The following is a 26,631-nucleotide window of genomic DNA, read 5'->3' as shown; positions in this document are numbered from 1 at the left end:
TGTACAAATGGACAAATGTATTTGTTTAAGTTATTCAAGCATTTAATGTGGAGGTTCTTGACCTTGGGAACCAGACAGTATACAGTGACAAAGATATAAACCCTTTGATAGATCATTTTATGAGCCAATTACATTTAAACATAGCTTCCGCATTACAGGTTTTGGATAATTGTGCACCATCCACAGGCATTTCTTGTGCTTGACAGTGGAGTATTGGTGATGCATCAGGCATTTTCTTTGCCAAACTACAGTAATACTACAGTAGAACAACAAAAGGAGTTCTTAATAAATGAAGATAGATGCTTAACAGCCTGATCATAATGACAAAAAAAGCCTTGCCATCATATCATTTTAGGGTTTCAGAATGATTTTGGTACCCCTTTCCCCATTATATTCTTTTTTGTATTCTTCTCTGGTTTCAGTAAGATAATATAACATTTTGGAATAAAAATACAAAAGAGCAGTCCAAAACTGGAGGCCAGAATAGCAAATATCTCCACAGCAACACTGAACTTCCCAGGAGAGCTGACATACGCTGGGATAAAAGTGATCCATACTGCACAGAATATCAGCATGCTAAAGGTGATGAATTTGGCTTCATTGAAGTTATCAGGCAGTTTTCGAGCCAGAAAAGCAAGAATGAAACATAACATGGCCAGAAGTCCTATGTACCCAAGTACAGCCCAAAAACCTACAGCTGAGCCCAGAGCGCATTCTAAGATGATTTTGTCCTTAGATTCATCAAAATTCTTAAATGGAAAAGGAGGAGAAATTGTTAACCAGAGGATACATATGATAACTTGTATAAGAGTGAAACCCACAACACTGAGTTTCTGCTGTGTAGGACCAAACCATTTCATGACATTACTACCTGGAAGTGTGGCCTTGAAGGCCATCAACACCACTATAGTTTTCCCCAGAACACAAGAGATACAGAGAACAAAGGTGATGCCGAATGCTGTGTGTCGCAGCTTGCAGGACCACTCAGAGGGCCGGCCTATGAAGGTCAGAGAACACAGGAAACACAGAGTCAAGGAGAAGAGCAGCAGGAAGCTCAGCTCAGAGTTGTTGGCCCTGACAATAGGAGTTTTCCTGTATCTGAAGAAAATGAATGCCACAACAGCAGTGATGCATGTTCCAAATAAGGATGCTGCAGTGAGCAGCGCTCCCATAATCTCTTCATATGATAGAAACTCTGCCTCCTTCTCCACACAAGCATCTCTTCTCTCATTTGACCAGAACTCAGGGTGGCATCGCACACATGTGATAGAATCTGAAAAAAATAATATTAAAGCAGTTATTAGACTTGCTCAATACATTTGTCTTTTGTTTTGTCTCTATGTTAAATGTTTGCAATGCATACAAAACAGACTACATAATTACCAGATTATAAATGGATAGCCTTATGACAGTTTTACATGTTCAGCATGGTATCACTATAGATGATTTGGATTTTACAAGATACAGTGAGGTATTTCTTATTGTTTTTGTTTGTTTTGTTTTACTTCTTAATAACTAACCATTATAAATATAGATATTCAAATATCAATTTTCAGGGCTGCTGCACAAACACATTTTCATCCACTCTCAATGCAATTATTGCAGTTTCAGAGACAAGAGATGTCAAAAACCTCAGAAGCTGAGTCCAAAACTATCTGCATGCTCAGATACCACTGAGTAAATACTGTAGGCCTGTCATGTAATTTGAGTGAACTGACCTAATTACCTTTTTTATGACATTTTACCAATATTACTACACCTGTAATGTTGCTCATTTCTCCCTCTGCACATCTTAAACAGTCATAGCAGCAAACAGGCTTTCCTTTCTGGAGAACCTTGCGAGTTCCTGGAGGACATTTCTCACTGCAAACTGACAAAGGCACCTGCATGAACAAAACAACTATGAGAAAATATATACGTATTCACAAGGTGTTGTCTTTGCAAGCCTCTATTATTTATGTAATGCATGAAAACCAATCATTATGATACAATAATGATAACTAATTACTAATACAACTGTAGCAATTGACATAAACTGTTAACAATTACAGTGATCACATTGTAACTTACCTGTTGTGAGTTCTGTGCCCAAATTAAAGACTTATTTTGCAGATTCAGCTGTTCGTCTGCAGGTAAAGATGCATCATAAAGACCAACTGTGACAAAGTCCACAATGCCATGTTCTGTTGGCTGCCAGTTTATAATTTCATACTTTGCTGCTGGGTCTCCATTCTCATTAAAGTAAACCTCATCTCCTTCCTTAGTTTTGAACTTAATCTTTTTTATGTGCTGTAAAATCTAAGAAGACATGTATCCATATGTATCATTATCTGACAAAGATGTAGGTCTATTGGATCAATAGCATGATAAACAGATGGCAATCATTTATCTTTCAGAATTTTAACAATTTTCCTTGTTAATGTGACTTACTTTAAACTATATGAAATGTTGGTGTTCAACTCACCGTAAATAGAGCTAGCTGCACCTTGTTGTTACAGGTTTTGTTACAGCTGAGAATATTATGAAGTGCGTGGGCCACAGCATACACTCCTTTATAGACATTGTTAAAGATAGGCATGAGCGACATATCAGTGAAGCTGTTTTGCACTCCAGTCAGATCTTCATGGCCAGTACATTCTCTCTGATTCCCTGATTTTGACGGTTTGAACTTACAGCTAAATAATGTCTCCCAAAACTCTGAAAACATTTCATTACTAGATGAATTGAGCGGCTTCACATCCAACATGAACTCTCTCATGCCACTGACATGTGCTTTGGGGATGGACAGGCCTATGGCACCATCCAGAATGTGATTAATATCCATGGCTGCAATTTGGAAATCAAAGATCCAGCTCTCACTGCCTACCCACTGGTACCCAGTCAGGTTATGGTCGGATAAGTGGTGTATTAGCACATCCATATCCTTATGGGAGAGGAAAGCGACAATCACCTTGGAAGTGGATGCCTTGATAATGTTAATGATCTTTTGTATTTTGTCTGGTGGATCTGTTCTAAAGAAAGCTACAGAGTACTCCAGACAGATGCCCAGATGCTGGGCTGTTTCTGTGAATATGGACATGCCATTGTTGCCATAATCATCATTTGTTCTAATAGCTCCAACCCAAGTCCATCCAAAGTGCTTGACCAACTGGGCCAGGGCTCTGCTCTGGTAGTAATCACTGGGTATTGTTCTGAGAAAGGATGGGTACTTGGTTTTATCACTCAGACAAGCACAAGTAGCAAAGTGGCTGATCTAAAAGGAAAAGAAAGAAAGAAATTCTAAGATAGAGATGCAAAATATGAAACATTTGTACAGCAAATACAATTATTTTAAATCCCCTTTTGCTATGACCAGCTGATTTGAATAATAATAATATTTTTTCACAAATATAATTTCATTTCTTCCAATCTTACCCACCATTGGGATATGAAAGGGTCCGATGACAGTAGATATAGCCATGCAAGGAGAGGAAGAGGTCTCTCCCATAATGGCCTGCAATTGGGCAGTTCTAGTACACGGTGCCTCGGAGAGTGCAGACAATATATCATTACCATTAGCCAAGGCCAGTGCAACCCTCACACTTCTGGCAATTGAGGCACAGGAATCATAGATCTTATAGCCCAGAGAGATACCAGGTAGTAGTTCTGTGCTGTTATTAATCTCCTCTATGGCAAAGAGCATAGCCTGGGCAAACTGAAAACCTCTGAAATTCAAACTGGATGCACACAGTTATAATAATAAATAATAGTTGAAATGTGTCAATGACATAGAAACAATAGCATAGTAAATTAAAGTATTTGATAGTATTAATAGAAAAAAAACAAGGAATATTTGTTACTTTAAAAGTTTGACTTTCTTCTTTATACATTTTAAATCTAAATAGATTTATACTGTATAATTTACCTTGTGCATTCCAGTGGCAGGGGTTTTTGCCTGTAGGTGTCCTGTCTGTCTTTCCAGCTGGTGTGGAAAGAGAAGATTCCCCCCAACATAATGTCCCCATTCTTAAATAGCTGGGGGTTCTCAGGATCCCCTCTCTGCCTGCACACCGGCTCCTCAGCCTGAGAGAAAGATGCCACCAGCAACAGCTGTAAGAGTGCCCAACCCTGCTCTGGCCACCTCTGTGTGGATGGCATACTGTCTAAGAGAGCTAAATCACTGGGTGGCATCACATGTACTGTAATGTAAATCCAAAACTTGCTGTGGTATTTGTACATTTTGAAGCAGCATGGGAAATAATGCTAGAACAGTGATGTTTTATCTCTGTAGGGGGGAGGTGCCCAAACAGCAAAAGGGTTTTGGGCCTTTGAAAACATGGCAGGTTAAAAATCAAATCTCGAACCTTCTCTCCACCAATGTTACAGGCCTATTTCCAAGTTTCCTTTCAAAGCCATTGCCATAGGCTCCAATGATATCTTGATCAATGGTTATACAGGACAGTGCTTTGGTACTGCTGGATCTCAGTGCAGCTTTTGACACTGTGGCCCATAAAATTCTAATTAACATACTTAGGCAGTGGGCTTGTATCTCTTGGTCAGCCCTGCAGTGGTTCTCCTTTTATCTTTCTGATGGAAGTTTGTCAGTTGCTGTTGGCAACTAAACCTCCTAATCTGATCTCATCTGTTTAGTGGTGTTCCCCAAGGTTCAGTCCTTGGTCAGATCCTGTTTGCCTTTTACATGCATCCCCTTAAACAGACAATATGACACTTTAAAGGTATCTACAGATGATATCCATCTATGTTTCATTTAAGCTTTAACAAATGTAGCAAAATTGCCCATGCATTGCCCTTCTCCATCCATCCACCAGATGCACTCAGACCATCCCGCCTGTCCCAGTCACCTGACTCTCACTTCTACCTGCTCACCTGTCACCACTTTCCCTTATCAGCCCTCCAGGATATTTTCCGGCCAGTGCCTTGCTTTCCAGCCATATGTACCTGAAACTGAACCTGTACATGTTCCTGAAACTGTATCTGACTGTTCGTGCCTGCCTGTCTGCGTGTACATCTTGCCTGCCCCATTCCTGTTCCCCTTCCTCAGTTCCTTCTGTTTGAGCTAGCTACCCATGCCAGTACACTTTTGTATTTTAATTTTGTAACACAATCACTGAAGTCTTCTTATCTCCTTTGTTGCCTTGTACTCACTTGCGTGACAGGACCATCTGGCCAAAACCAACCAAGGTCACCAACCTTGCCTGCCATTTTCTTGGCATGAGTTTAGAATTACCAAGGAACTTTTTCTAAATGTTGACCAAGGCTTCTTGAAGTCCCTCGCTGCTTCTGGAAACACTAACTCTAAATTTGTGGTATTTATCAGGTGGCAGTGTTTTTCAGTATTTTTCTTCTGAACCCATCACTGCAGCCTCCTTTGCACCTTAGTTAGGTGATATCCAGCCTGCAACCAGGGATGCTAGCCTTCAGCCTGCAACCTGGCCTGCCTGAAGATCTGGCAGGACATTGGCGGGGATGGCAGAGGTTTTTGTCTGGTGGTTTTTGGCACTGGGCAGCGGAGGCACAGAAAGCCAATGGCCTCGGTAGCCACGCCTTCTGCCCTGCCTGTCCTGAGCCTGCTACCTCACCACCTGCCTGCCCCTATTCTGTATCTCCTGAAACCTATGAGCCTTCAATTGGCCTGTTGAGGAGCCACCTTTTTTCTTCTTTTGGGGGGGGGGGCTTTTTCCCTTTATTATATAGTGACAGTGGATAGACCGGAAAGGGGGAGAGAGATGGGAGATGACACGCAGCAAAGGGCAGCAGGTCGGATCCCCGTCGCTGCAAAGGACTCAGCCTACATGGGGCGAACGCTCTTACTGGGTGAGCTAGAGGCTGCCCCTTGAGGAGCCACCTTGATGTCTGGTTTCACCTTGCCATTTTTGGGGTAGCTGCGTGGAGTCCCCTTAAAGCAGGCTTGGACTATGCCATCATCACAGACCCCCAGTCGGATTATTAATAGACCCTCTATGCAGACGGCCAATTAGATCATCAATCTGCCATCTCCACTGATGGCCAGCCAGATCGTCAGTCGGCCGTCACTGTCTACACCCAACCAGATCATCAGTCGCCCATCTCAGCTGACACCCAGCCATATCTTACAGATCATCAGTCGTGTTTCTCCTACTCTTTAGTCTCTAGGCTGCTCGCATGAGCTTTTCTGCTGTGCCGATCTACACTGTCCAGGCCACTCGTCTCTTTGGTGCTTTTCTCTGAAATATAAATTGTGCTTTTTATGGGAGCCTTATCCAAATATATATATATATATATTTATATATATATATATATATCCACCGCGGCCGTCTCCCGGCGTGTGAGGCGCCCTTTCCCCGTAGTGTTTTTCCTAAACCCAACCTCTGCCATCCCGTTATTGTCGCGCGTCCCCCGGCGGCCGCTTCCCAGCATATGGGGCATCCTTTTCGGCCGTCTCCCCCGGCCGTCTCCCGCCTGTGTCCCCAGGGCTGCATCGCGTCCGCCTACCGGCATATGGGGCGTCCTTTTCGGCCGTCTCCCGGTAAAAAAACGTGCCCATTAACACGTAAAAATAACGTGACATTTACACGTAAAAAACGACAAGAACGTGCCCGTGAACACGTATCAATAGATTAAAAATAACATGACATTTACACGAACTGCCGTGATACTGGGTTGTTCAAATCATATGACTAAAACATTGTAAAATGTTTCATAACAAGAAGTTATTGTCAAAACTAAACTGTATTATCTATTTTAGGAATTGATCTGACATCTAATGGGATGTTTTCTGTCAACCATTCAGCACATCACATGATTGAAGAGTTGATTTCCATTGCCACATTTTAAAAACAAAGACATAGAAACTTTTATTTAATGTCTTTCTTTCTTTAATGCATTATTGAAGTTTGTTAAGTTTAAAAGGCAGCATCATGGTCAAATGCTCCAGGGCACAGTCTTGAGGGGATCATGATGCAACAGCCCTGATGGGAAGTTTACAGTGTGAGCTGAGAAAACAGGTGTGGAGACACGTTGGAGACACTTTGAACTCTAGAGGGAGTTTTTTAGTTTGTTAGACGCTTGTGAGTGGGAAGAGCCTGAGGATTAGGTCGGTATGCATGACGCACATGCACTTCACCACATGTGCGCCTACTAAATCAGCCCCCAAAAGACACAACCTCTGGAGAGGTCTAAAGTGTTTCATAAACTAACAAGCATCTAACAACAATTTGTTTTTAATTAAAGAGGGCCTAAGAGGTATACCAGCTGACTAATAAACATCTCTTTGACTGAAAAATAACAATAACACCAAATTAAATGTCACATGGTAAATCAGGCGTGTTGAAATGTTTATTTTGATCCATAAGAATGATGTGACATGTAGAGTCAAATAATAATAAGAAAAATAAATGTACAAGTGCAAAAATCACGTACCTTTATTTTACTATATGGATGCGGTGGATGATTGTGTAAAACACATATTATCATACACACATAGTAGTAATATATTGTTTTTCACATTTACAGATTTTATCATTTACACGGTTAAATCTCACTGGCCAGTACAGATATATTCGGGGAAACAAATCAGCTCACATTAGTAAAATTAAGATGTCTGATCACTGTTTGTGTCTGTGTTTGCATTTGCATTGTTTCAAATGTCAGTTGTCGGCCTTAAAATTACAGCAGTTTAAGCTGTATTTTAATGAGTTAATTTTTTTGAGTTTGTATTACTGTACCATGCTTACACTTACTGCTTTAACATAAATGCAAAAAACATTAAACCCAACATGCTGCTGTTACTTTTGCATGTTAGCATGCTTACATTTTGGCGGTTCATCAGTCTCCTTTTTTTCAAAACTCTACACACAAGTCCCAAAACTGCACACCCAAAATGCAAAATGCCTCACATCTCCTTCAAAATGAAACACTGCATTCAAAATACCATAAACACATCTCAAAATGAAGCATTTGCATCAAACGGCAAACACTTTTTTCATAATAGTAAATTTTTGGATATACCATGTACACACTGGTGTTCTAAATCTACAGCTCTTTTGTCTTTCATAGGCCTATATCTACATTTACAATGTTCTAGAGTGAAAGTAATCTGCTGAGAGGGGTTGAAAAGTGCACTGTAAAAACAATGTAAATAGTCATTAGATAGTTGCATGCAGTATGGACGCGATTGTTAAGCTACTCAAGATGGGCTTCTCTCATGGTCAATCCGTGGTTGATCACATGATGAATAAGTGTGGCCCTGATCTCATCAGAGATGGCTCTCCTTCCTCTTCTTCCCTCCTCCTCGTTGTCGTCCCCTGTCTGTCCCTCCTCCTCCCCTTGCTCTCTGTCTATTGTTGGCATCCATTGTTCAAAACAGGTATTCTGACCTTTGACCTCTGTATATGCCTATACTAAAGCAGTGATTGGTTAGTGTTCAGTTACGACATAATGTGTTTGCACATGTGAGGACTGTTGTGTGCCCTGGTAATAAGTGTAGCATTTTGATTGGTTGTGTTTAGAAAAAGAAAGCAAGTCACTTCCTGTTAGATTTTTGTGTCTTAGGTAGAGAATTGTGTGTAGTGTTTTAAAAAAAAAGTGTTTTATGAAATTGAAAACTGAGTGAAAGGCTGAGAAATAGCTCATGGTTTTGGAGATTTGCTGTGTAATTTTGCACTTTGAGTGAGAGGTTTCAAAAATGAACATGAAAAGATTTTGTGTGTAAGCAGTTGAAAAAAACTGTAATATATTGTAATTGTGAAAACTGGAAAAGGACTGAGCATGAGCCAACAAAGTATAGAAATTTCTATAGCTCAGTGAGATTCTCTGAATTAGTCTGTGTTGTTAAAATCTGTTTATCTTTACCTTAAATTAATTGTATGGTTCTAGATACATAGAGACACAGACTATGCCTAAGGGATTTTATTGTGTATATCTTTAATGAAGAATTAATGAACTCTGATACATTTAATCATATGCTAACATTGAAAAATACATTTTGAAATGTGTACTACACAACAATTTTGTTATGTACTGTAATATAAAACTACTATTGAATTATTTTTTTTATTTCTGTGAAAAGCAAGAAAAAAAGTATGCATATTTCATGCAATATTTTAATTGTATTTCCGTTTTGTTGATACTGTACATATTGTACAAATGGGAAAAAATGTATTCTTTAAGTACAAGCATTTAACATGTAGTTTCTTGACCTTGGGATCCAGACAATAGGCCTATACAGTGACAAAAATATAAACCTTGAAAAGGGTGATAGATCATTTTATGAGCCCATTACATGAGAAAACGTAGCTTCCGCATTAGAGGTTTTTTTTAATTAAAAACTGTGCGCCACCTGCAGACACTGCTTGTGTTTGACAGCTTCAATGGTAGGGAGTGATTGGTGATGCATCAGACATTTTTAATTAAGATAGATGTCTACTTGACAGTCTGCTTAACAAATGATTATAATGGCATAAAAAGCCTTTGCCGCCATATTATTTTAGGGTTTCATAATTATTTTGGTACCCCTTTCCCCATTATATTCTTTTTTGTATTCTTCTCTGGTTTCAGTAAGATAATATAACATTTTGGAATGAAAATACAAAATAGCAGTCCAAAACTGGAGGCCAGAATAGCAAATATCTCCACAGCAACACTGAACTTCCCAGGAGAGCTGACATACGCTGGGATAAAAGTGATCCATACTGCACAGAATATCAGCATGCTAAAGGTGATGAATTTGGCTTCATTAAAATTATCAGGCAGTTTTCGAGCCAGAAAAGCAAGAAAGAAACATAACATGGCCAGAAGTCCTATGTACCCAAGTACAGCCCAAAAACCTACAGCTGAGCCCAGAGCGCATTCTAAGATGATTTTGTCCTTGAATATCTTAAGATTCTTAAATGGAAAAGGAGGAGAAATTGTTAACCAGAGGATACATATGATAACTTGTATAACAGTGAAGCCCACAACACTGAGTTTCTGCTGTGCAGGCCCAAACCATTTCATGACATTACTACCTGGAAGTGTGGCCTTGAAGGCCATCAACACCACTATAGTTTTCCCCAGAACACAAGAGATACAGAGAACAAAGGTGATGCCGAATGCTGTGTGTCGCAGCATGCAGGACCACTCAGAGGGCCGGCCTATGAAGGTCAGAGAACACAGGAAACACAGAGTGAGGGCGAAAAGAAGCAAGAAGCTCAGCTCAGAGTTGTTGGCCCTGACAATAGGAGTTTTCCTGTATCTGAAGAAAATGAATGCCACAACAGCAGTGATGCATGTTCCAAATAAGGATGCTGCAGTGAGCAGCGATCCCATAATCTCTTCATATGATAGAAACTCTGCCACCTTCTTCACACAAGCATCTCTTCTCTCATTTGACCAGAACTCAGGGTGGCATCGCACACAGGTGATAGAATCTGAAACAGCAGTTATTAGACTTTCTCAGTACATTTGTCTTTTGTTTTGTCTCAACCTTACATCTTTTCTTTGCATATAAGACTAAGATTGCATTGTTTCGTCATAAATGATTTGGATTTCATAAGCACTGGTGGCCCCAGAAATGTTTCATAGTTCCATAGTTTCATGAGCCATAACTACATTTCAGGAATTCTATAAAGCTCTTGTAATATATAGGCTAGTTGAAAACTAGGAAAATATGAGATTTAAGGAGTCACAGACTTTGGTTTCTGATTTTACAGTTAATGTTAATAAACTGATGTGCATAGTCTAATACTGGTACAGTTAACATTTTGAGTCCCACAGCAATCCTGTTTTAATGTCTTATGTGTTTGTATATATACATGTTAGGTGATTAATTGTTCTTCAATAGGCTAGTTGTCATTTCCCTTAAAACAGACAAATATATAGCTTTAATTTGAATATTGCTTATTATGCAAATGCAACTCTTGATGAGGGACCAGTAATTGTATAAGGATGGCCATGTATTTTGAGTGAGCTGACCCTTTAATGATCATTTTTATAACTTTCAACAGATAAATTACTGTACCTGTAATGTTGCTTATTTCTCCTTCTGCACATGTTAAACAGTCATAGCAGCAAACAGGCTTTCCTTTCTGGAGAACCTTGCGAGTTCCTGGAGGACATTTCTCACTGCAAACTGACAAAGGCACCTGCATGAAAAAAACAACTATGAAAAACAAATGTATGGGCGTTCACTTTGACAAGGTGTTGGCTTTGCAAGCCTCTATTATGACAACCAAGCATTATTATATAATAACTATAGCTAATAACTTATTGAAAGTTTTAATTTGAAATTTACAGTAATTAACAGTTACAACAGTTACAATGGTGATACCATTGTAGCTTACCTGTTGTGAGTTCTGTGCCCAAATTACAGACTTATTTTGCAGATTCAGCTGTTCGTCTGCAGGTAAAGATGCATCATAAAGACCAACTGTGACAAAGTCCACAATGCCATGTTCTGTTGGCTGCCAGTTTATAATTTCATACTTTGCTGCTGGGTCTCCATTCTCATTAAAGTAAACCTCATCTCCTTCCTTAGTTTTGAACTGAATCATTTTTATTTGCTGTAAAATCTAAGAAGATATGTATCCACATGTATTATTATCTGACAAACATGTTGTAGCCCTATTGACTAACAGCATGATAGACTGACTGCAACTATTTTATTTCACATTTTAAAATGTTTTCCTTGTTAATGTAACTTACTGTAAAAACTATTATTTAAGTAGTTCGTTTTCAACTCACCGTCAATGGATCTAGCTGCATCTTGTTGTTACAGGTTTTGTTACAGCTGAGAATATTATGAAGTGCGTGGGCCACAGCATACACTCCTTTATAAACATTGTTAAAGATAGGCATGAGCGACATATCAATGAAGCTGTTTTGCACTCCAGTCAGATCTTCATGGCCAGTACATTCTCTCTGATTCCCTGCTGAAGATTTGGACTGTTTGAATTTACAGCTAAATAATGTCTCCCAAAACTCTGAAAACATTTCATTACTAGATGAATTCAGTGGCTTCACATCCAACATGAACTCTCTCATACCACTGACGTGTGCTTTGGGGATGGACAGGCCTATGGCACCATCCAGAATGTGATTATTATCCATTACTGCAGTGTGGGAATCAGAGATCCAGGCCTCAGTGCCTACCCACTGGTACCCAGTCAAGTTGTGGTTAGACATCTCAGATATTATTATATCAATATCCATGTGGGAGAGAAAAGTGACTATCACCTTGGAAGTGGAAGCCTTGATGATGTTAATTATCTTCTGTATTTTGTCTGGTGGATCTGTTCTAAAGAAAGATACAGAGTACTCCAAACAGATGCCCAGATGCTGGGCAGTTTCTGTGAATATGGCCATGCCATTATTGCCATAATCTTCATTTGATCTAATAGCTCCAACCCAAGTCCAACCAAAGTGCCACACCAACTGGGCCAGGGCTCTGCTCTGGTAGTAATCACTGGGTATTGTTCTGAGAAAGGATTGGTACTTGGTTTTATCGCTCAGACAAGCACAAGTAGCAAAGTGGCTGATCTAAAGGAAAGATGAAATTATATCACATGAAGATAGAAAAGTAAAAACGTTTTCACAGCACACTGTCATTCTTTTAAAATCCCTTTTTTTCTATGACCATGTGGAATAATTACAACATAATACATATATTTGTACATATATGCTTTTATTTTTTCCATTCTTACCCACCATTGGGATATGAAAGGGTCCGATGACAGTAGCTACAGCCATGCAAGGAGAGGAAGAGGTCTCTCCCATAATGGCCTGCACTTGTGCAGGTCTGGTACATGGTGCCTCGGTGAGTGCAGATAACACCTCATTACCATTAGCCAAGGCCAGTGCAACCCTTACACTTCTGGCAATGGAGCCACAGACATCATAGATCTTATAGCCCAGAGAGATACCAGGCAGTAGTTCTGTGCTGTTATTAATCTCCTCTATGGCAAAGAGCATAGCCTGGGCATACTGTAAATCTCTGAAATTGAAACTTGATGTGGACAGTTACAAATAGTTGGAATTGCAAACAATATATTGTGAAACAGTAGCACAGCAAATAAAAAAATGAACACACAATAGGGTCTATTTCTCATTGTTATACACAGCCTAATAACTTCTTTGTATATGTACAACTTTCCACTTAAATATTTCAAATCTAAATAGATTTATATGTAAAACATTTACCTGGTGCATTCCAGTGGCTGTGGTTTGTGCCTGTATGTGTCCTGTCTGTTTATCCAGCTGCTGTGGAAAGAGAAGATTCCCCCCAACATAATGTCCCCATTCTTAGATAGCTGGGGGTTCTCAGGATCCCCTCTCTGCCTGCACACCGGCTCCTCAGCCTGAGAGAAAGATGCCACCAGCAACAGCTGTAAGAGTGCCCAACCCTGCTCTGGCCACCTTTGTGTGGACGTCATACTGTCTAAGAGAGCTAAATCACAGGGTGGCATCACATTCATGTAAATCAAAAGCTTGCACTGGTATTTATACATTTTTGCAGCATAAAATCTAATAATGGAACTATGATACAGTAGCAGGCGGGGCTAGAGGAAGGTGGTGCCCAAACAGAAAAAATATTTTTGGGCCTTAATAGCCTGGTATCACCAAGTGGCATATGAATAACGCGCCAATTTCTGAAGTCATTTTGATTGTCATCACAAAACCTTTTTATTTTCACGTGTTATTTCATTCCATTTAGTCGTGTGTCATCTCAAAACGTACAATATGTAATCTCTCAATCAAAACAATGGATGTACAGACTTTTGATGACGTGAACATGAAGTTGCATGGGATTATGGGAGTTGTTGTCCTTATTGTTAAACACCATTGCCGAATAAAATGTATCTGTTCATGGACAAGTTTATCTGCTAAAGTTGTATTCTCATTTCATAGGAAAAAATGAATTAACACTAGTTCAGTTGTGGATTGTCAGGAATCCTGCTTCCTAGGTTCACTTTCTACCTCAGTTTCTGTTTTCACCTGTGAGTCTGTGTTTTTCTGTGTTCCTGAACGCATCCTGTGTAGTTGCCTGGCGACGAAGCAAGGCGGGAGAATCTGCAGTCACACTCACCTGTATCTCATCTGCAATCTGCAAACCTGGTCCTGATCATCACCTCTCCACCATTTAAGCCGTGAACTGACATCCATTCCCTGCCGGATTGTTATCTTCACCAGTATGTTTGCTAGCGTGCCAGTTAGTAAGTTTGAGAAGTTTGTTCTGCTCTTTTGTGACGTTTTACCGTTGCTAATCTGCCTGTTCCTCTGTCTTCAGTTTTGGGACCTGGAAGATTCTCTCCATCACCGTCTGGTCGTCTGCATCACCTTTATTACTGAGTCTGCACTAATCCATCAGCCGACTCAATTCCACCCACTGCCTCACCAGCTGGATTCCCCTGCTTCCACGTACCAAAACCAAATAAATACTTACCTTTTTTCCACTCTACTTACCTTGTCCTTGTCTGCTTTTGGGTTCCTGTCCTAGAAAAGCGTGACATGGATTTATCGTTATGGAATTATTGCGCAATGTCTCTGAAAAGACAGTTGCAGGTTGGATTTCAAAGCTTCGGAAATACGATCACACTGAAGACCTCTTTGGAAAGGCCCACACAGGTGTTAGCTTTCGTGCTAAACAATCAGAATGACGCTAGCTTGAAGTGATGCAGAGATATTGAACATTGCATAACTTAATTTATGCATTCATCATTATGGATTCTATTTCGTATAGGCTTCACCCTTTGGCTGATGGAAGCCCACACCGGCGTCTCCCCATGACCAGGTCCATGCCTGCCTACCGACCGCTCGCAACTGTGTGCCGCCCTATGTGACCGCGGCGCAGAACAATATCGCTCTGCTGTCCTATGCTGTCTCCGCCATGACCGCTAAGCCTTTGGCTCTCCTCCGGAGCTAGCGACATCTGGCTGCACATGTCACAGTGGAACATCTGCCTGTGCAGGTCACAGCTCCCAGCCAATAACAGGCGTGAGCTCTTGGACGGCCCCATAGCCCCTGCTGAGTTGTTTGGACCGCACCTTTAAGCGGAAAGGACGCGGAAACGTTCCTCCTGGAGAGCGGCGCCTCGGCCACAACATCGGCCCCAAGATGCCAGCTCGGGGCACATCCCTGCTGCGGCCACACCTCCCCAAGCCCTGGCTCCCGCGTACCGCTCTCTCCCCCTGCAGCAGTATCCCCCGCCAACCGTCAAACCGACGTGGCCATAAGGCCCTGTGGGCAGCAGCCACCTGGTCCAATCCACCCCTGAGCCGCCTCACACGTCGGCTAGGAGAGTGAGTGTCTTATGCGCACTGTCTGTCTCACCGTCCTGCCTCTCTTATAGAGAGGACAGAAGCACGGCTACTTTACAACCAAATCCCTCATTCATGCCGAAAGTCATAATGAACTCTTTTCGGACAAAAATGTCTTCCCTTGAGGGTTTCTTCCTGCTACCTCATAACAGAGAAGCGGAATAAGTATCTCACCGAGTCTGCCCAGTATGCACGTTATCTCAGTATGTTTAACGCACGGCAGACATCAGGTGGACACAGCAGCTGTTCGTTCACTATAAAGCACACTCACAAGGTGCAGCTCTTTCAAAACAGCGGCTGTGTGAGGTCATCACCCACGCCTACAGTGGACAGGGAGTGGCATCTGGGCACACTCCACGAGAACGTTATCAGCACCCACAGCCCTCCTCAGAGGTATGACAGTGGCTGACATCTGCGCAGCGGCGTCGTGGGCATCTATGTGCCTTTTTTCATCCGCTTTCATTGCGCGATGTGTTTCAATGACTCACTCATTCTTATTCGCACTTAACGGCTCTTAGATCTGGTATGCCATCATCTCCATCCTCCTGCACCAGAGTGCCTGTGAGGAATGCACTTTGCATTAATTAATAATGATATTAATCTTTAATTATGGAGCACCTTAAAAATCCACGCGGCACGGCCTCAGAACGTTTAGCAGTCCAGTCATGGAGATATCAGGTTTTTAAGAAAATATAAATTTTGATACGTAAAAAACCTGTACAATGTGAGTAGGAAGAGGAGCTAGTCTATGCTATCTGTTTGTGGATTTTGGTGTCACAAGTGGTATTGACTACATCAGCTTTGCCCTAAACCCAATAGCAACAGCTCTTAGAGGACGAAGCCTATACGAAATAGAATGATAGTTATATATTGTAACTCCAGATTCTATGAGTATAGGTATAGCCCTTCACTAACATTGGCTGTAGAAAAATGCTGATGTTGGGAGCACATCTCTGGTATCGTAGCTGTAATATACAGTAACTGCGACGTAAGAGAGGCCTGTGCAGGGCCCAAGGGAGCAAAAGAAATCTTCACGACAGCGCATGCCTGAGGGATAACCCCAATAGCAACAGCTCTTAGGGGGTTAGGCCTATACTCATAGAATATGGAGTTACAATACGTAACTATTGTTTGTTATACGAAGAAACTCTAGTTCCAGGCTGGATTAAAAAACTTCTGGATTACGATCACACGGAAGACCTCATTGAAACAGTGCATCTCTTTGCTTCTAAACAAAAAGTAAAGAAAGTCTCTAGCTGCATTGATCTGGAGATATTAAACATGACACAAAACGTGTTTGTGTAGTAGTCCTCAGGGGCTTAACAGTGGTGTGCTATACGTCTTCCCATGAGGTCACATTGACCTGAACGTATTTCAAATATCGTTTGTTGGTCTGTTTTTGTTTTTGTCAGCAGAAAAACAATTGATACAATTTTAATAAAACTTTGTGTAAGAGTGTAGCATGGGCCCTGGAAGATCCCATTACATTTTGGAGCAGATTCAAATCTGGGATACACAAATAATTTTTCACTTTCATTAACATTGTAAGATGGGTAGTTGTGCTGCATTCTGGTGTCGGAATAATCAACATTCTATAGCTCATGCCTTGGTGGAGGTCTGTGCTCTTTTAAGTGCCCTTCTAATTGTACGTGTCATCAGATATGAATATTCCATTTTGCTGTACAAAGGTTTTACCTTTTATACCCTCACAGAGTCTTCTCACGCCACTTTTCCTATCTAATGTATTATTTAATGGTAGAGTGGCCCTAACTAATCAGCCTTTAGTTATTTGTATACAGTGTCTAAAGAACTGGCGGCACACACAGTTATGGGCTTAAGTATGGTTAAGTGTTCAGTACAATTTCTTGGGCTCTGTGGTTTTGACCCAATAAATTCCCAGGTCAAGAAGCTTACCAACCATCAGATGTGGTTGTCCGGTGTTGTGAGCACTATTAAAATCAACAAAAATGTTTTATTTACCATCGTATTAGCTGATTTAGGTGTTTATAAGCACAATGATTTAAGGCAAACAGAAACTCTTGAATGATAATTCATGTATAATGCATACTTCATGTAAGATATACAGACTTTGAGTACAAGCACAGTCATACTACAGTATAACAGATACACAGAGGACCAACTGGCTTGATCCTAACTAGCACTGTGTGTGGGAAGCTGCACGACTGGTGTGCATAAGCCAACAAAATATAGAAATGTGTGTAGCTAACTGACATTTTCTGAATGAGCCTCTCTAGAAGATCATAGGCCTACGAGTTTAAATTATGTTTAATTAAGAATGTATGATTTACTGATATGTTAAATCATACACTGAATTAATGATCCATTCTGAAATGATTAAGTCTCTGTAATGTGTACTGCTTTTCACTGTTTTTCTGTTTACTGTGTATGGTTTTTTACTGTAATGTGTACTACTACGGAGTTAATGAATATTTTCTCATGGCTGTGAAAAACAACACAAAAAGATTGCACGTTGCATGCAATATTTTTATTTTATTTCTGTTTTGTTGATACATATAGTTTAAATGCAAAAATGTATTATTTTAAAATATTCATGTTGCAGTACATACATACACAGAGGTAAAAATATAAACAGTTGAAAAGGTTGAGCCCAATACATTGGAAAACATTGCTGCATGACAGGTTTTGTATTTATCTGTATTTAATCAATTAAATCCATTTTCAAGTCATCTTAGTCACTGATGTACAGACATCATAAGGATATTTTTGTGAAGCCTTTACTTGATGAACAATTGACAGTGTGACCTGAAAAGTCATGTTTCCTCAGAAATGAATATATCTTGAGTATAAACTAATTGGAGAATTTTGGAGAAAAATGTATAAAATAAATCTGCTGTGATTAACAAATTAATCAAAGGGTTCTTGGAGTCACTTTACACAACATATGTTTCCTTGTATTGTTCTCAGGCTTGAATAAAATGATGTAGCACTTGGGCAAAAAAATACAAAAGAGCATTCCATAACTTGAAGCTAGAATGGCAAATATCTCCACAGCCACAGTGAACTTCCCAGGAGAGCTGGCATATGCTGGGATAAATGTGATCCAGACTGCACAGAATATCAGCATGCTAAAAGTGATAAATTTGGCTTCATTGAAATTATCAGGCAGCTTTCGAGCCAGAAAAGCCAGTACAAAACATAACATAGCTAAGAGCCCAATGTATCCTAACACAGCCCAGAACCCTAGAGGTGACCCCAGGGCACACTCAAGAATAATCGTCTCTTCATAATGTTTCATATTTCTGAAGGGAAATGGAGGGTTGCTTGTCAGCCAAAGTGTACAAATTAAAACCTGTATAAGAGTGAAAGTCAGAACACTGAGTCTCTGCTGTGTAGGCCCAAACCATTTCATCACATTGCTGCCTGGAAGTGTCGCTTTAAAGGCCATTAATACAACTATTGTTCTTCCCAGAACACAAGAGATACAGAGGACAAAGGTGATGCCGAATGCTGTGTGTCGCAGCATGCAGGACCACTCAGAGGGCCGGCCTATGAAGGTCAGAGAACACAGGAAACACAGAGTCAAGGAGAAGAGCAGCAGGAAGCTCAGCTCAGAGTTGTTGGCCCTAACAATCGGAGTCTGTCTGTAGTGGAAAAATATCAGGGCAATAGTCATCGCCAGGCAAGCACCGAAGACAGAAAAGGTGACCAACAGCGTACCCATCAATTCCCTGTAGGTGAGGAATTCAATAGCTTTCAAGTCACAGTTATTCCTCTCTTCATTGGGCTTGTACTCGGGATGGCATTTGTCACATTTCACTGCATCTGAAAGCATAAATATGTTTAGGCTGTACAGCACACACATCTTCAGATAGACCAGTAAAGTGCTGGCAGTGATTTTGCCCAACAGAAACACGATGAGTGCTAGAGTAAAGCCTAGGAATCCTGCTGTCTCACTTGTACTGTTGCTGAACTCCCCGTCAGCACAGGTAATGCAATCAAAACAGCAGATAGGCTTGCCCTTGACAAAAGCCCGACGGGTCCCTGGCAAACAGCTCTTACTGCAAATAGACCTTGGTACCTGCATCATAGTGACAGCATTAAAAAAACACATTGATAATAACTTCCAGACTCATAATCATGTTAATATGGTAATTAACTCAGCAGTTTATGCATTGCTTTTGGACATATGTATTTAGTGATCACAAGATCGTTGTTGATTAATTGTTGATTATTCACAATAAAAAAGAAAGAGTGTGAAGTCCAAAAACATTTACAAATTTGGGCAGGTTGTCCACATTTACTTACTTCAAGATTGTCACCTGCCCAGATGGCTTGCACATCTGCTTTCATCTGAAACTGCTGACCCTCAGGCTGGGAGGCATCATAGAAACCAATGGTTTCAAAGACTATGTAACCTGCCTCATCAATTTGCCAGTTTACCAGTGCATAATGAGCCACAGGGTCACCAAACTCATTAAAGAACACATTTTCACCAATCTTAGTAGTGAAATTGACCTGTGTCAGGTAATGCAGCACCTGCAGAGAAACAGTGATGTTGTTATTTAACTACATCATCATTAACGTATAGTTTTGATGTAGGCACAGCATTTTTTGTTTTATGTTTACCTGCCATGATTGGACATTTTCTCTATCAGCACAAGTATTGTTCTCAAAAGGCCCCTGTCCGTTTTTGCAGGTAAACAACATGTCCAATGCATGAGCGACAGCGTATGTGGCCTTGTAAACATTATTTAGCAAACTGGCATCTGAAACATCTGTGAAACGTGTGTTTGTGTTCCACAGAGACTCCTTCCCAGTGCAGGCTGTGACTGAAACCTGAGCTTGAGTCTTTGCTTGGGGAGTCAGGGTGCAGCCAAACACAGTCTCCCAAAGCTCCACCAGTCCCTGGTCTCCAAGTGTGGTGGAGGGCCTGCTGTTAGCCAGGAACTCCTGCAGTCCAGGGATGTGAGCATTTAGTGCTGCAAAGCCCACTGCCCCCTGCACCACAGCGTAGTTTCCTGGAGAGGCGATATAGCGATAAGTGATCCAGCCCTCACTGCCCACCCACTGCAGGCCTGTCACATTCTGAGCATGAAGCTCCTTAAAAAGTATGTCAAGGTCTGTGCCATCAGCAAATGCCACTATTACCTTAGAGGTGGATTTCTTTATCATGTCAACCACCTCTAAGAACCATTTCCTGGGATCAGTTCTGTATATAGCCACTGAGTACTCAACACACACACCTTCCCTTTCTGCTGCTTCCAAGAATGTGGCCATGCCACCATTCCCATAGTCATTATTAGTTCTGATAGCCCCTACCCAGGTCCAGCCAAAGTATTTCACAAGCTTTGCTAGGGCTTTGCTTTGGTAAAAGTCACTAGGTATGGTTCTGAAGAAAGAGGGATAGTCTCTTCTGTTGCTAAGACATGCACATGTGGCTGAATGACTGATCTGAAACACAAGTACAACAGAGAAATTTTGAGATGCCTTTAAACCCTAATATGAATCACACATGTAATAAAACATTTTCACATATTATATTAAACCTCATTCAACAACACCAATTCATTTTTGGCAGAGCATGCATGCCCCCAACACTCACCACAGGTATATGGAAGGGTCCCATGGTGCGTGCAATACCTATTGTAGAGGTGGATGTTGTTTCCCCTATGACAGCATGCACATTTGACAGTTTGCTACAGTTGCCTTTACCGCTGTCATACCTATTCATTAGGTTAAGCGATGCACTGATGGACAGAGGGATACTGGGACAGGAGTCAAAGATCCTGTAACCCAGTGTCACTCCGGGCAGCAGATCTGAGCTGTTATTGATCTCCTCTATGGCAAATATCATAGTGTACGCATACTGAAGTTCTCCTGGGTCCAGTCTGAAAAAAAGTACAAAATTGTACAATTTGTGAAAAGAAATGTAAAACATACAATGATTTACACTTGACATATGAATAAACAACATATTTTGTAATATTTAAATTGTAAATTTACATGTTTTCTTTTCTTACCCTTCACACTGGATTGTTCCTGGGTTGACTTGGAGAGCTGGACTGACACTGACTGGGTTCTGATGAAAGGAGAAAATTCCTCCAATGTTGATGTCTCCCTCTTTAGAAAACTGAGAGACTTCTTTTCTCCCATATGTTTGACACATAGGCTTCCCTCCTCTGACAGCCAGAAGGGAAATAAGTAGCAGATCTGCTATCAGCAGCATAGTAGTTAACCTCAGTATTTACCACCCAAGGTCCAAAGATAAAACCTCTCAACTCTGAGCATTTTATAGGAAGTTTCTTATAACTAGCACAAGCCACAGAGGCCTGGATGCAATGTAAATATTGTGTTTCTGTCCACCAATGGCAAAACTTGTGGTGTGACTGACAGATGGATGGGCCTATTAGAGGGCCTACAACATTTATATGACATATTTGTTTTTCTGCATCCATGGGGATATCTGAGCTGTTGTTGTGTATTGAATATTCTATTTCAGTTAAGAATTTAAAATATGAGCTAAATGAGAATAAAAAATGATTTAGGACATTGAGTATGAAGGACATCATTTTCTCCTCAAAATAGAAAAAACTATCCCAGTCCTCCAAGGAAACTAAACCCTAAAGTGTTACATTTAACAAGGAGCTGAATTTTAATATCAACACAACAAACTTTCAATTTAGAATTTCAGCTTCAGGGATAACTCTGCACTGAAATTGTTTATTGCATTAAAAAAAAAAGACTGCAAATATGACCAGTCCCCCCCTGTTTTCATTCAGCAAAGACCTACATGTAAACAAGCAAATGAGGCAGAAAATATCTTTAAGGCATTTATTGGACTTCTCTGGTCATGGCCTGCAAAGTCATAGTTAACCCAAAGCTTTTAATAAGTAAAGACTAAAATAGGAATTCAGACATTTGAGTGTTACTATGCTGTATACTCGTTTATAGTGATTTTGATTAGTTTCTCCCCATCATATGTTTTTTAGTATTTTTCTCTGGTTTTAACAGTAAAATATAACATTTTGGAGCAAATATACAGAAGAGCAACCCAAAGCTAGAGGCCAGAATGGCAAATATCTCCACAGCTACAGTGAACTTCCCAGGAGAGCTGACATATGCTGGGATAAAAGTGACCCAAACTGCACAGAATATCAGCATGCTGAAGGTGATGAACTTAGCTTCATTGAAATTATCAGGCAGCTTTCGAGCCAGAAAAGCAAGGATGAAGCATAGCACAGCCAGGAGTCCTATGTACACCAGCACAGCCCAGAACCCTATAGGTGAACCTAAATCACATTCTAGAATAATCCTTTCAGTGGCATGAGCTGTGTTTTTGTAGGGAAATGGCGGTGCAAGAGTCAACCACAGCATACAGACTAAGACCTGCAGTAAAGTACAGCTAAGAACACTTGTTCTCTGAAGTGGAGCAGAACACTGAGGAACTGTGTTTGCTGGCCTTTTCGCCTTAAAGGCAATCACCACTGCTATGGTTTTAGCCAAGATACAAGACATGCACAAAGCAAAGGTGATGCCGAATGCTGTGTGTCGCAGCATGCAGGACCACTCAGAGGGCCGGCCTATGAACGTCAGAGAACACAGAAAACACAGAGTCAAGGAGAAGAGCAGCAGGAAGCTCAGCTCAGAGTTACTGGCTTTGACAAGAGGTGTGTGACGAAACCTAAAGAAGACACATGACACCACCAGTGTTAAACTTGCTCCAAACAATGAGAAAGCAGTGAGCAGGACGCCCATGGTTTCTCCATAAGATAGGAACTCGATCACCTTTGGAACACACTGGCTGTGGTCTTCATTTGACCAGTACTCCAGTTGACACCGTGAGCACTCGGCAGAATCTGAATGGAAAACATGAAACGCTGAAATGTGTTCATGCTGTATTTAGTGAAATATATATGAGAGATACTGGGAAGTATTGTGTATATAGCATGAAGAATTGCAGATAGGAAAGCTTCTACTCACTGCTGAAGTTGCTTATCTCCCCAGCAGCACAGGCGATACAGGAAAAACAGCAGATGGGTTTGCCTTTAATCACAGCCTGCCGGAAACCTGGCAGACAACTTTCACTGCAGACAGACTGTGGCCTCTGTAACAACATCACAACTCATCAGTTACTTAAAGTTTATGTAAACCAAATCTGTAATATGTAAACCAAATCTGTAATATCATTGGTTCGATTTAATCAGCAAACTCTAGTTTAAGCTTCCTAGATCAGAAGAGAAACTTCTGGCACTTTGCACGTCAGTTTGCCAAACAAAGTCTATTTATATTTGTGTGTATTTTTTTTTTTTACTTTTATATAGTATGACTTCCTCAACAATGCAAAATGGACCTAGTTCTAATTATGGAAATGGCTCAGGGAACAGTTATTACTTTAAAAATCAAGCTCCACTGTGAGTATTTAATACATAACAAGTTTGATACCTCCAGGGATTCAGCAGCCCATGTAGTGTTTATTCCGATCATGGTAAACTGCTTTCCATTTGGTAGTGAGGCATCGTAGCTCCCTACAGCCACAAACACAACATCTCCTGCTTGGTTTCTCTGCCAGTTCACCAGCTCATACATCGCTGTAGGGTCTCCATTTTCATCAAAGTACACTCTTTCTCCTGACTGAAGAGTGAAATTCACATCTCGGAGGTGTTTCACAACCTACCAACGGAGAACAGTGTTGTATAACTTAAAGTACAGGGAATTGTTAATTATTTCAAATTAATCACATAATTCATGAAGGCGACCTCTGACCTGTTTTGACTCTAAAGCATCTTTCCAGATACACGGGTGATTCTCCGCTTCGCCACTTTGTCCACATTTTAACATGTTATGCATGGCATAAGCCACAGCATACACAGCCTTATACACATTGTTAGATATCCTTAGCTCTGACACATCTGTGAAAGGATTTTTGATGTCCTGTAGTCTCTCAGTGCCAGAGCACTGGGTCTGACCATGCGGACTGGATTGCAAACTGCAACCAAATGTGGCTTCCCAGAAGTCTCGCAGCAGATTATTATAAGGGTCTTGACTTGGGTTAACCTGCAAAAGAAACTCTCGCAGGCCTGTGATCTTTGATTTTCTGATGGTGAAGCCCAGAGACCCTGTCAGAATTCTTGAGTACCCTTTAGTGGCCAGATGACCTGCTGTAATCCAGGACTCACTGCCCACCCACTGCAGCCCAGTCAAGTTCTGCTTCAGAGCTTCCTCAAGCAGAATGTCCATCTCGCCCTGGGCCAGGAACGCAACTAATACCTTAGCACTGCCACTTTGGATAACTCTGACTACCCTGGTAACCTGCTCACTTGGATCAGTCCTTGAGATGGTCTCTGAGTACTCAATACAAATCCCTTCCTGACTCGCAGCTGTGATAAATGTTGCCATGCCATTGTTACCATAATCATTGTCACTTCTAACTGCCCCAACCCATGTCCAGCCAAAGTGCTTTACCAGTTTTGCCAAGGCTCTGCTCTGATGGTAGTCACTAGGGATGGTTCTGAAGAAGGAGGGGTACTCCTTTTTGTTACTCAGACAAGCACAAGTGGAAAAGTGGCTGATCTAACAGAAAATAAAAAGAGGGAAACAAAAAACATTTAAAATTTAAGTGTATAAGTATTAAGTGACAAAAAGTAAGGGAAAATCTTTGTCTCAACATGTGTCTTTAGAGTCAATCTGCTGCATCTGTGCAAACCCTGGAAACCTTAATCACAACCCGAGCACAGATGTGAAATTAACCAAAATACTAATCAGTTTATTTTATATAATGCAATATTATCTATAATATAATATAATATATATATATTATATTATATTATAGATAATATTGCATTATATAAAATAAACTGATATATATATATATATTTGTTGATCATTAGACTGATCTAGATAAGCCTTTTGGAAAAAGGAAGATGGTGAATTCAGTCAAAAACGACCACAAATATTACAAATATTTACCACTGGTATTTGGAGAATCCCTGAAATTTGTAGCATCGCAATGGTTGAGGAGGACTCAGAGGCTCCGACGATCGCATGAACAGATAAATGGTTGGAGCAGGTTTTTTCCAAAGTCCTTTCTGGCCCATTTATTAGACCCATCACTGCACGTGTTGAAGGCAGATTTGAACCACAGCCGTCAAATATCTTATAACCAATTGAAATATTGGGCAGCAGGGAGCTGCTATTGTTGATCTCCTGAATGGCAAACATCATTGTTTGGGCAAAACGAAATTCCCTAAAATTTATCCTGAAAAGAGTAAAAACAATTTTCACTAACCGTTTTCTGACTTTATGTGACTTTTTTTTCAACAAATCAGAACAAAAGACAACAAACAATACCTGGAGCATTTAAGAGGTTCTGGAGCATCTGTGAAGGTGAGCGGAGGCCTTGATATTTGGCTATGGATGGAGAAAACTCCTCCAATAGTGATATCTCCTTCCTTAGATAACAGAGGAAACTCTGGGCTCCCCAGTATCTCACAGAGTGCAGTGTCTTCCTCTGCTCCAAAGGCTCCCACAAGAAGCACAAACAGTAACATTACATAGAGGCAGTCAAACATCTGGCAAAAACATGTACATACAGACCTGTACTCCGTGATGTTTGATTCTATTGCTGACCAAAACAATGTATCTCCTTTCATGGGCAGAGCTTTATACTTCTGCAGATGATGACGATTGAGGTCCTCTTAGCGAATCACTGTATAATGATGTCAGATCGCTTTGCTTTTTTTTTCATTTGCGATGGTATATTCTGTTTTTAAGACCATTATGTCATTATTACTGTAATTTGTAAATTAAATTGTAGGAGGATTTGATGAGGGGGGAACACATAATTTAAACCCACTTCAGTTACAAACTGAGGATATCAAGGAGCTAGTTGCCAAATCAATGAAAAGGGAAAAACGGGAAGTCAATTTAGAGTCAACAATTAACAATTATAAACACCCGCATGTCTTTGGAATGTGGGAGGAAGCCGGAGAACACACGCTAACACAGGGAGAATATGCAATCTCTACATAGGGCCCAAGCCAGCCAGCGGGTTCCAACCCTGAATTGTGTTGTTGTGAGGTGACAGTGCTAGTCACTGCACCACCTCAGACGAATAAGTGAACCAAAATGTGAGGTTGTGCATACGGTTTCAGAGCCATATACCAAAAATGAGTACACAAGAGTGTATTGCTCTAACACTAGTCTCGCTTTGCCAGACCATACTCCACAGCGTTGCGGAGGAGGGTCTGGCTAGTCCACATAGCAATCCAGGATGGGAGAAAAACTTGCTCTGGTTTATTGGCATTTCTTTAAACCATCGTTCAATCACAATCGTCATGCAAAATAGCCTCAAGAAGGAACTTGTTTTGGTGAGCGGTCATTT

At 40.8% G+C, this 26,631-nt stretch overlaps 5 protein-coding genes across 6 annotated transcripts in view; 1 reads left to right on the top strand and 4 right to left on the bottom strand.

Annotated features, from left to right (window-relative positions):
• The window catches only part of LOC144515288 (extracellular calcium-sensing receptor-like), a 193,621-nt gene that overhangs the window by 142,880 nt on the left and 24,110 nt on the right, over window positions 1–26,631 (top strand). The window contains exon 1 of one of the 2 annotated variants that reach the window (XM_078245997.1): window positions 18,727–18,897. The exons of the other annotated variant lie outside the window; for it this stretch is intronic. The gene's annotated coding sequence lies outside the window, so the exon portion shown is untranslated. Of the gene's footprint in view, window positions 1–18,726; window positions 18,898–26,631 lie in introns of those variants that run through there. 2 annotated transcript variants of the gene reach the window in all.
• Window positions 360–4,098, bottom strand: LOC144515292 (extracellular calcium-sensing receptor-like). The gene is made up of 6 exons (XM_078246002.1): window positions 3,905–4,098; window positions 3,419–3,716; window positions 2,465–3,253; window positions 2,071–2,298; window positions 1,760–1,883; window positions 360–1,273 (listed from the first exon to the last, which is right to left on the bottom strand). Exons 1-6 carry the CDS (start codon window positions 3,991–3,993, stop codon window positions 360–362), a joined length of 2,442 nt encoding a protein of 813 aa, XP_078102128.1. The 5' UTR covers window positions 3,994–4,098.
• LOC144515293 (extracellular calcium-sensing receptor-like) lies at window positions 9,478–13,346 on the bottom strand. Its single transcript, XM_078246003.1, has 6 exons — window positions 13,153–13,346; window positions 12,661–12,958; window positions 11,698–12,492; window positions 11,298–11,525; window positions 10,976–11,099; window positions 9,478–10,385 (listed from the first exon to the last, which is right to left on the bottom strand). The coding sequence occupies exons 1-6, from the start codon at window positions 13,239–13,241 to the stop codon at window positions 9,478–9,480; spliced, it is 2,442 nt and encodes an 813-aa protein (XP_078102129.1). The 5' UTR covers window positions 13,242–13,346.
• LOC144515294 (extracellular calcium-sensing receptor-like) lies at window positions 18,160–21,375 on the bottom strand. Its single transcript, XM_078246004.1, has 6 exons — window positions 21,272–21,375; window positions 20,854–21,139; window positions 19,878–20,702; window positions 19,557–19,787; window positions 19,206–19,329; window positions 18,160–19,073 (listed from the first exon to the last, which is right to left on the bottom strand). Exons 2-6 carry the CDS (start codon window positions 21,103–21,105, stop codon window positions 18,160–18,162), a joined length of 2,346 nt encoding a protein of 781 aa, XP_078102130.1. The 5' UTR covers window positions 21,106–21,139; window positions 21,272–21,375.
• LOC144515290 (extracellular calcium-sensing receptor-like) lies at window positions 22,212–25,819 on the bottom strand. Its single transcript, XM_078246000.1, has 6 exons — window positions 25,599–25,819; window positions 25,218–25,506; window positions 24,015–24,821; window positions 23,694–23,921; window positions 23,232–23,355; window positions 22,212–23,107 (listed from the first exon to the last, which is right to left on the bottom strand). Exons 1-6 carry the CDS (start codon window positions 25,817–25,819, stop codon window positions 22,212–22,214), a joined length of 2,565 nt encoding a protein of 854 aa, XP_078102126.1.

This window comes from Sander vitreus, chromosome 3, assembly GCF_031162955.1.
Source record: "Sander vitreus isolate 19-12246 chromosome 3, sanVit1, whole genome shotgun sequence".
NCBI classification, from domain to species: domain Eukaryota; kingdom Metazoa; phylum Chordata; class Actinopteri; order Perciformes; family Percidae; genus Sander; species Sander vitreus.
This window is presented reverse-complemented; position numbering and strand designations above follow the sequence as displayed.

Bases quoted from the DNA above. Each gene is read 5' to 3' on its own strand.
- LOC144515292 (XM_078246002.1), bottom strand. From the start codon at position 3,993: ATGTTGGGGGGAATCTTCTCTTTCCACACCAGCTGGAAAGACAGACAG. The intron at 3,717-3,904 runs GTAAATTATACA...GTGTGCATCCAG, and splicing joins CTGCCACTGGAATGCACAAG to TTTGAATTTCAGAGGTTTTC. The intron at 2,299-2,464 runs GTGAGTTGAACA...ATGTCTTCTTAG, and splicing joins TGCAGCTAGCTCTATTTACG to ATTTTACAGCACATAAAAAA.
- LOC144515293 (XM_078246003.1), bottom strand. From the start codon at position 13,241: ATGTTGGGGGGAATCTTCTCTTTCCACAGCAGCTGGATAAACAGACAG. The intron at 11,100-11,297 runs GTAAGCTACAAT...TTTTTCATGCAG, and splicing joins GGGCACAGAACTCACAACAG to GTGCCTTTGTCAGTTTGCAG. The intron at 10,386-10,975 runs GTACAGTAATTT...CTGCTGTTTCAG, and splicing joins AGAAATAAGCAACATTACAG to ATTCTATCACCTGTGTGCGA.
- LOC144515294 (XM_078246004.1), bottom strand. From the start codon at position 21,105: ATGATATTTGCCATAGAGGAGATCAATAACAGCTCAGATCTGCTGCCC. The intron at 20,703-20,853 runs GTGAGTGTTGGG...CTTGTGTTTCAG, and splicing joins GACCCTTCCATATACCTGTG to ATCAGTCATTCAGCCACATG. The intron at 19,074-19,205 runs GTGAGACAGCAG...TTATGCTTTCAG, and splicing joins GGAGTTCAGCAACAGTACAA to ATGCAGTGAAATGTGACAAA.
- LOC144515290 (XM_078246000.1), bottom strand. From the start codon at position 25,819: ATGTTTGACTGCCTCTATGTAATGTTACTGTTTGTGCTTCTTGTGGGA. The intron at 24,822-25,217 runs GTAAATATTTGT...ATTTTCTGTTAG, and splicing joins GGATTCTCCAAATACCAGTG to ATCAGCCACTTTTCCACTTG. The intron at 23,108-23,231 runs GTGAGTAGAAGC...TTTTCCATTCAG, and splicing joins GGAGATAAGCAACTTCAGCA to ATTCTGCCGAGTGCTCACGG.